At 38.4% G+C, this 9,720-nt stretch overlaps 1 protein-coding gene across 1 annotated transcript; it reads right to left on the minus strand.

The window, feature by feature from the left end:
- Positions 1-222: 222 nt before the first annotated feature.
- LOC132148861 (forkhead box protein J1-A-like) lies at positions 223-6,403 on the minus strand. Its single transcript, XM_059557606.1, has 3 exons — positions 6,017-6,403; positions 4,514-5,100; positions 223-2,819 (listed from the first exon to the last, which is right to left on the minus strand). Exons 1-3 carry the CDS (start codon positions 6,057-6,059, stop codon positions 1,971-1,973), a joined length of 1,479 nt encoding a protein of 492 aa, XP_059413589.1. The 5' UTR covers positions 6,060-6,403; the 3' UTR covers positions 223-1,970.
- Between the last annotated feature and the right edge of the window lie 3,317 nt (positions 6,404-9,720).

Raw genomic sequence — 9,720 nt, forward strand, 5'->3', positions numbered from 1 at the left:
AGCGACACCCCCAAAATAAGACAAGCAGAGAGATGCTCATGTAAATCACACACATACACCGTCTTGCTCTGTTTGACGTCCCTCCCATTGCATAATAAAAGCAAGAGCACAAATGGAGTGGAATCAAGCATGAACTGAGTAAAAGATGTCACCCTGAGAAAACTATTCAGCTTAAAGGTATTTTTTCAGCCCTTTTACTCACTACACACACAACAACATGAGTTATCTGTCTTATATTTTAATCTTAAGTACAGTGTCTTCAAATAGGCTGAACACTTTGTAGGCATCATTGAATGTTTAACTGTGTTAATGGGGGAAAGGGGATTAGAAGTCAAAATTTTGTAAAACTTACAGAACAATGACAAGTACGGTAATAAATCAATTAATAAACCTACTAGAATCTTTGGAATAAGTTTTGTTGTTATAAAATCATTTGATTCATATACACTGGCTTCATTACTAAATTTGGGTGCATATTTTCATCAGAAACAGGCCCACAGATAGACATATATGTATGTTTTCTGACATAAAAATATTTCTGTTTTGCCATTTATTTTGCTAAGCACATGCAAAGGTTAGATATTTCTAAACCCAATTGAATGAAACAAGATCATTTTACTGATTAGGGTCCATTTTTGAGCTCAAATTATGGTTGTCCATTCTGTATAAAGCAGTATTATTATTTATTTTAATGACATGTCTTCCTAAGCCATTAACTCATCCTTTTTAACTTTTCTTAGTACTAACAATCTAAATTAAGAGGATGCAAGTAGTCTTTATGTGAAATATCATTTGTATGATGTCAGCATAACACTCATAACACAATATGTGAATGAAAGTGGTTAGATGTGCATGTAGAAATCTATCAGTGCTAGAATCCAGTTGCTAGACAGAAAGTTTGGCACATAACACTTTTACCTACCAAATAATCCAACATGGGCAGGAACCCTAAAAAAACAATTCATTAAATTAGTGCAGTTACACTATCAAAATACACAATTTTCATCATATCAGCCACTCGGCGCTAAAAACCTAAGCAATTCAGTTTCATCCAAAAGTCCTGGTCTGGAGGAGCCCAGGAACAGCACATTGTGGACGTCTCTTTATCTGGCACATCCAGTTCAGGTCTTAGAGCCTCCACCAATTAGCTGATGTTATAAATCAGGTGGGACATCCAAAATGTGTAGCCCTGGGGACTTCATGAGATCAACTGCACTCAACACACTCTTAAAAATAAAGGTTCCAAAAATGAACCTTTTGCAATGCCAGAAGAACCACTTTTGGTTCCCCAAAGAACCTTTCAGTGAACGGTTCTTAAAACAAACCACTATTTCTTAGTGTAAAGAATATTTAAATCAACATTTTGTACCATGGAAAGATTCCGTGGACATTAAAGGTTCTTAATGGAACCATGAATTCTAATAAAGAACCTTTATTTTTAAGAGTGTTCACTGAAAGCACATAGTTTTGCTGTTACAAGAAAGGCAGCATGATGTACAATTTCACTTGCACAGTTTGTCTAAAATTTCTGCTTCCAGAATTTGGTTGAATATGATACAATATGTATAACACGTTTGACTTCATCCACAAGGTGTTTGAACTGTTCATTTCTTAAATTATTCTCGTTCACTTACATTTTCTGGTATATGAATTTGAATTGTAAACAACAAGCTTGCATCTCTGTTTTTTCTACTTCCAGTGCCATCTGTACATGTTCAGTCTCCGAAGTTCCAAGCATTTGATAGATGATTTTAAGGACTCGCTAAGGAACTTGATTAGATTAGCTTTAATGCAGGTAGATAACATGTCAAATACAAAAACATAATCATAAAAATCAGTAATAGAAATAGATACACTCTTAAAAATACATATTCATGTGGGCTTCATGGAATCCAGCATGAAATCTTTGGGGGTAAATGGTCCAAACCCTCTTTGTTCCTAGACTTGTTTGTATCCAGAGGCCTGAATCTTCAAAGGAGAGACTCGATCTTACTGCTTAAGTCTCCTTCGAGAGAGTCTCCCAGGTCAAAGAGTTGATCGATGTTGACCGTTGAGCTACAGAGGAAGTCGGTACGGTTACCCTCTTCCACTTCTGACCAGGGACTCTGGAGGAATGCAGGGGCCAGGAAGGTTTCCTCATCAAAGTCTGCTTCGCTGCTCCTCTGGGTTTCCATCAACACATGGCTCTCAATGACAAATCCAGGAGGTTCGAGGGGGCTGATATGGGTGCCTCTAACCATCAAGTCCTCGTCTTGTGGTATAGGGCTCAACGGACCCCCTTCGTTTAAGCTTAACTCTCCATTCAAGGCCGAGTCTAGCAGGGCGTCCCAGTCAAAGTTGCCCTTGAGGGAGCTTAAGTCCTCCTGGTCGTCCATGGCCAGCAGTGGGGAGCTTGAACATCGTGGAGCTTTGCTCCCACCAGTCCTGTGTGTGTACGGCTGTTTCCTCTTGCTCCCCTTCCCTGAGACCCAACAATTCAACATGGTGGCTTCAGCCAAACGAGGGTCCCAGTTCTGATCGGCTCCTGTGACTTCCTCAAACTCTTTCAGAAGCTGCTGGGACTCGGGACTCACACAGAGGTTTCTGGCCATCCCTGTAGTGATTGCAGCTTGTCCAGCGTGAGAGCTCATCCTGAGGTGTTTCTGAAGAGCTGGGTTGATCTGCACTGGGGGCATCCTGCGCTTCTTGTAGGCACCGTTGAGGAGGCGTTCTGCGTACTGGGGGTCGATCTTCCAGAACCCACCTTTGCCTGGCTCATCCTTTTGTCTCGGGACTTTTATAAAGCATTTGTTCAGCGACAGGTTGTGGCGGATGGAATTCTGCAATGATGAAGGAGAAAACCTATATTTGTATAACTGTGTATTGGAATTTTCCATCATCATGATGCACTTAAACGCATGGAAGTTATGCATTAAAGACACTGTGAAAAAGCTTGAGTGCAGGTTTTCTCCTTTTCTGTTTAAAACAAGAATTTTGGGCAGGACATATCTTTAGGCTTGTCTGGTTTTAGGCTTTTGATTAATTTAGGCTTTAGTTTTCACATCTGTTTATCAAGACATGTAAGACTAGACAAGAAGGTTCAACTTGTTAGCATCAGTTAATGCATTAGGTATCATAAACAAAGAACAATTTTTCACATTATTCTATTATTATTCTAGGTTAACGTTCATTTCTACGTATACTAAAACATGTTTAATATTAGTGTATTAAAGGTGCAGTCACATTTACTGTTACTCATAAAATTTTTTGCAAGCAAAGTCTAGTCATTTTAAGAGAAATTTGCGCGACTGAGAATTTAAGATTGCGTCTTGTTCAAGTTTTTATGTGTGAATTCGTCACGTAGCCTGGTTTGAAAGTGATTTCTGTGTGAACCGTGCTTCCTACATTATGCAAATTGAATTTCGCTAATGTGACTGCACCGCACAGTGAACAATAGTATGTTCAAAAATTAACATCAATAAAATGAATTTATTCTGTTAACAAATGTGTTATTTCATAACACCTAATCCATTAACTAGTGTTAACAAATTGAACTTTACTATAAAGTGTGAACTCATTTGCTACTTGCTATTGCTAATCAGAATGGGGAGGGGCATTCTCATTCTAAAAAAAAAAAAAAAACATTTGATTGGACATAATTTTATATGCAAGTGAGTTCAAAATGCATCATCAATATTTGTGTAGCAATTCCTAGAAGAGGAAGACTAGTTATTTTTTATGTCTATATCACTACTAAATGGTCATTTTGTCAACTTTCAGTAGTATGCAAGACCACAAAGCTAAAATGTCCAATTTTGATTTGGTATGGTCTTTAAATGCCAGCCACCACAAGTTAATTACATTTAAATGAAGCACTGACCTCTTGACCCTGGTTAAACATTGTTTTAACTTTAAATATCTAAATATCTCTGAGCGAATGTCTACATTTTCTTCACAGAAAAGAGGTTATGGCTAAGTGGTTAATTTATAATTAACCAAACAATCTAAATCCTTTTAGAACCCCCCACCCTTTTTTTTTTTTTTTTTTTTGTAAATATCCAACTTCGGAGCTCATTCTTCCTCCTCGCCTCAATTTGAAAAGCAGATTAAATTATAAACATGTTTTAAGGAGACCAATGCCATGTGTAACTTTTTTTTACATGACACCTTACGATACACTTTTGCTGTTATTCTTTCCTCTGAGCACACATCTTTAGTTGGACAGCTAAGCTGGAAAAGCTCTTACTCTGTTTGGTAGTCATCCAAAAGCTAAAAATATCAAGCCTCTAAACAACAGGCTTCTGAGAAAGGTTTCTGTTAGTCTCTTTCCAATACACAATCCACATCAGCAGGTGCTAAGAAGGCTTTCTCTCACTCCATTCTGCTCAAACAATAGCAAAATACCCTTTGCCAGATATGCAAATGACATGGGTCTCAGTGTAAGCCTTCTATTAAGTGCATCTTTAAAGTGCAAATGAATGTAAGGCATTCTGTAACACTAAAACAGTTGTAAAGTTTGACTGCTGCATCTTACCTGCCATGTGGGGTCTACGTGGCGGAAGTAGCAGAAGTTGTCTGTGATCCATTTATAGATGCATGAGAGAGTGATTTTGGTTTTCTTACTGGCCTGCATGGCCATGCAGATGAGAGTTGCATATGAATACGGTGGCTTGATATGAGGGTTGGTCTTATAATCGACTTCATCCGGACAGTGTCCGTGAGCAACCAGGCTAGGAAGAGCTGACAAGCAAGGCGTCCTGTAGAAAGACGCCGCTGTGGGTTTGCCAGGGGTCAGCGGCATACCGATAGACGCCGGATCTCCTGCTAAAGGAGACGAGGGCGCATCCGAGCCTGCTTGGCTCCCGAAGAAGTGGCTGTGGAGATGGCTGGATTGGGAGGCGCTGGCGTTGAGAATGGAGAACTCCTGCAGCCACTGGAGGCTGGTGAGGCTGTCGTCTAAAGTGTCGGAGCTACAGCTGCTTCTGCTGCACTCGACTGAGCTCCGGTCCAGCTGCTCGGCCTGAGCAGCAGCCGCAACCACCTCCTCCTCCAGCCCCACCGAGCCCTCCGGCCAGGGGTCCGTGTAACTCACAGACAGCATGGTCCTGTCCCAGACAAATCCTGAGGAGACAGAACGTTTGCTTTCTTTAAAGAGGTCATAGAAGTTTCCAGAAGCTTCACAGGTCAGGCTTTACAACAGCTCGTAACTGGTGTCTGTGAACACACAATAGAGCAGATCCCAAACCGCTGACATTCCTCAGCACGGCAGGTGCATCGGGGTTCAAGGAAGCTTACAAAATACGCTTTTTCCTTCAGTATTCAGATATTCACACTGTCAACCGAGCTGATCTGCAATTATATTAATTTATACATATATATATACTGTCTCAGTGGTAGAGCATTGCATTAGCAGCGCAAAAGGTTGTGGGTCGATCCCCAGGAAACACATGTTAGGTAAAAATGTTTAGCCTTAATGCACTGTATGTTCCTTTGGATAAAATCGATTGCTTAGTGCATAATTTTTTTTATTTTTTTTTTTTATTGAAATAATACTCAAATAAATATAATACTTAAATAAATCCAGTCAACGTAGATGTTATCATTTTTTATCAATGTTTTCTGTGTATAGCTTAACAAAATGTAACTACTATTATAATTATTGTTATAATTATTACTGTTATAACGTAAGATCACATAGTTTTCTCTATAGTTCTACAACATGTTTTAATAATTGTTATTATTTCAATAATTATCAACCATCTTCGCATTTCGTAATTTTATCACGTTGGTAACCAGACAAGTATATCAGAATCAGAAAGAGCTTTATTGCCAAGTATGATTGCGCATACAAGGAATTTGTTTTAGTGACATAAGCTTCCAGTACACAGAGACAACAACACACAGACAAAATAATAATATTAATAATATTTAACTATATTATAATATATAACTGATTACTTTTTCATATAAACACATATTTTAAATGATAATACGCTCGTCGTGACTAGTCCAAAAAGCAACACTTGGTTCAACTCACCTGTCTTTACTGCGAGGAGGCTTGAGTGATGGGGAAATAACATCCAATAACACACAAAAAGAAACTTTCTCCGATTAAGGCGGAATAACTCCAGACGTGAGTCTCCCGGAGGTGGTGTCTCAGCGCGTCTCGGTTCACGGTCTCCGGGGCAGCAGGAGCTCGGGGCCGGTTTAATACCTGCTTGACGTCTGTCCGGTCACCCAGCAACGCGACGCCACCGTGTAAACAGACCCCCGCTCTTCTATTGGTCGGGCGGTTGTTATGGTGACTGGGCTTTTAATCGCGAGCGCGCAGGTTTGTGTTTTAGGCGCGTCCACTTCTTCACTGACGGACAAACAGAAAGCGCGAGAGAAACGATCTTTCACAAACAAGAGACGAGGAAAAACACTGTATGCTACTAATGAGGAAATTGTATAGTTCCTTGAATAAAATAATCAAACGAAAACAATGCTGAACGCACATTCCAGCCACGTGCATAACGTTACTGTTGAACAGCAGGTAATTTGATCTCGGTATTTCTGTAATAATTTTTTTAACCTTTTTTAATTTCTTTTTTTCACTTTTCTTTCAGTTTGCTTTGGAAAAAAGCATATTCATATAAATTAAATGTACATTTGTTACAAGCGTTACTTGGTCTGACGTACCCGGATGTTGGCGTGTTTATTTATTTATGTATTTATTTTCGCTTGAATAAATCAAGGTAATCTGATGTTGTTGTATAAAATAAGGGTCAAATGACAAACATCATTAAAATGCACATTCCAGGCACCTGATTGAACTCAACAAGCAAGCTTTGTTTTGTAATGATTTTTTTTTCAGGATTTCTGATGTGATAACCATATTTTTTTGACGATCATATTTTTGTTGAAAATGAAAAATATCTATTACTACACATTAAATGAACAGTTGTTACTTTAAAGAGTCATTTCTACTTAATTGTCTACTTGATCTGACCCTTTAAATGATTTAGTTTCCTAATATTGTTAGCTTGATTTGGTCATATTATTATTATTTATCAGTGATCTACAGTGTTTTCAGCACTGGGTATGCTAATATTGTCAGGTTGATTCAGTCATATTAAATAGTATTTTTACTATAAAACAGGTTTATTTGATGGTGTTGTATGAAAGACAAACAAAAATAATAAATGCACATTCCAGTGAACTGTTTGAACTCAAGTAGAATTATTTATTTTTTAATGACTTTAAATATTTAAAATATTTAAATAATTATTTCTTCTTGATCAGACCCTTAAAATGACTGAAAAGGATGATGATCTGCTTCTTTCTTACGTTCAGAGGCTGTTGATTTTTTATTATTATTATTTTATACTGTTGAGCTGTTGATTGGCGGTTGCTTGAAGAAGGACAGAGCTCAAGAGTGAATGAATAAATGTAAGAGATGCAGAAGCTTTGTACTGCAACACTTGCTTTTGTATCGTTTCTTTATCAGGAAACCTCCCAGCCACATTAACAGAGCTCTCAAGAGGACAGTCTGTCTTGTATCTCTCCATCCTCCATCTATATTACCTGCAAAGACCATATTCCTTCAGAAAGACCCCGTTTAATATCTGAAGTAATGTGCTTAACCTCTTAACACTTTAAATTTGTCCTGAGAGCCAGTTGTGTTGGAAGTTTATCCCCTTGACAGTTTCATTCTTTGAAACACATCAGTGACTAAAAGGGAGTGTATAATGTGTCATTTAAGTGGAAACAAGTTTAGTATGTGTTACATAGTGTTGTTGAATGCAGTCTGACACCTGAACTCTTGTCAAGGAGGCTGCAGACTGTCTCAGTCCCTTTAACAAGCATTGTATTGAGAGTAAAGACAGCAAAGAGTCTTCATTAGTGTCAGTCGTGTGTGAAATCACTCCAAACGCATCCTTATTGTGTGACCCCGACATATTTGTTTTCGGTCATATCGTTGTAGACCTTCCTCTTTGAGTAAACAAAAGGTGGCTTTGATATCATTACAGCAATTTTATACATTTGCATGTTTAAACCAAATTCACGTTTTTCTTAAAAATGGAAAGCAGTGTCACATTGCTATTCTTCATTGAAAAACTGGTCTCAGTTTTAATAGTCTATATTAGATTAATGTTATCATTGTCAATGCCAAATGCTAATATGCCAACACATACTCCTCAATATTAGTTTTATGTAAAATGTAGACGGTTTCACTTGAAATGAGTTGTTGACCACTAGAGGACGCCATCATGCAGCTGCTCACAACTCAGCATTCGCAATCGAGTTTCATTTTTATTTGATTTTATATGTTTATTTCTTCTTTTTCCCCCATAATATCAAAACTGTTCTGTTTTTGTTTAATTATAGATGCTTTCAATAACGGTTAAACTAAAATAATAACTTAAATTATAGCCTATTGTTTAAAATACACTGGCACAATACACGGTTTCAAATAAATTTGTGAGCACTCGTGTACATGTGAAAATCTAAAACTCACCGACACACACCGTCTTAGTCTAAGTTGTGCATTGTGACCCGTGCATTTTTAATTGTGACTGAAGTGTTGTGATACTTTTGGGGCCACTTTTGTGGCATCTGCTCTAAATTGACAAAAATATGAAAGTCTGGGCAAGAGAACAGTTTCACTTTGCTCAATCATTCACAGAAACAAAAGTAAAACAAATTAGTCAGGAGCAAGTGGGAAAGTCCAGCCTAAGTTTATGAGCTCAATTCATGTGTGATATTTACATAAATATACTCTGGTTCATGTCCAAAACAGCATGGTATTACTATGTGTATTAATTGTTATGTGTGTCCTGTATAATGTGTATGTTTGGAAACAGTAATAAAGATGTGTTGTGGTTATGATCTCGGGCGACCTCTGTTTCCCAGCCATGCACCATCTTGCAGGCTTTGCCTTACTTCCAGCTTCACACGGTGCCCTGGGGGTCCCTGACGCCGACCCCCCCAAACTAAACTAAAGTGTTCTTCTGTCCCCCATAAGCCCAGGGTATTCATGTGAAAACAAGAAACCAACTACATACATAATATTGTGAAAAGATTCAGAGAATCCAGAGAAATCTCAGTCTGTAGGGCAAGGCAGGGAACCTCTGTGAGGTGCGGTGTTAAATATAACCGCATGGGCTCAGGAGTACTTCCAAAAACACTTAGTCACTAAGTCACTTAACACAGTCTGCCGCTGTATCAATAACTACATCTTGTATCTCTGTTACTCTGTTTGATGTGACCCAGTGGTCAACATGCCTCTGTACCAACTTTTTTGGAATGTGTCGCAGCCATCAACATCAAAATGTGTTTATATTCACAAAATAAAATTAAGTTGACCAGTGAAAACATTTGAAATGTTCTCGTTGTGCTTTAGTAAACTAAATAAAGGTAAAAACCTTCTTCTTTAACTGTGTATTATTTCATAATTCTGGCATATCTGCTGAAACTGTTGGATGTGGCACAGCCCTTACTCGAAAATTTCCCAAAAGCCGCCACTTGCATCATTCCTCAGAGAAGTTTGCAGCTGTGTGGTTTCTATTGCCTGGCCATGTCCAGCATGCAGTCTCTCACTGCTAAGACTAATGTCACTGTATCTCCTCTCACAACCAGATCACTGAGTTACAACTCAATACACACACAACGCAGAAGAAACACCCAGCTCCATTACATTATAGATAGCCTTCTCCATAACAGGCTTTCTCTGACAGCCGCTCTGAATTATTCACACTC

This window comes from Carassius carassius, chromosome 9, assembly GCF_963082965.1.
Source record: "Carassius carassius chromosome 9, fCarCar2.1, whole genome shotgun sequence".
Lineage (NCBI taxonomy): Eukaryota > Metazoa > Chordata > Actinopteri > Cypriniformes > Cyprinidae > Carassius > Carassius carassius.

Bases quoted from the DNA above. Each gene is read 5' to 3' on its own strand.
- LOC132148861 (XM_059557606.1), bottom strand. From the start codon at position 6,059: ATGTTATTTCCCCATCACTCAAGCCTCCTCGCAGTAAAGACAG. The intron at 5,101-6,016 runs GTGAGTTGAACC...CTGTCTCCTCAG, and splicing joins CCTCCTCGCAGTAAAGACAG to GATTTGTCTGGGACAGGACC. The intron at 2,820-4,513 runs GTAAGATGCAGC...TCATCATTGCAG, and splicing joins ACGTAGACCCCACATGGCAG to AATTCCATCCGCCACAACCT.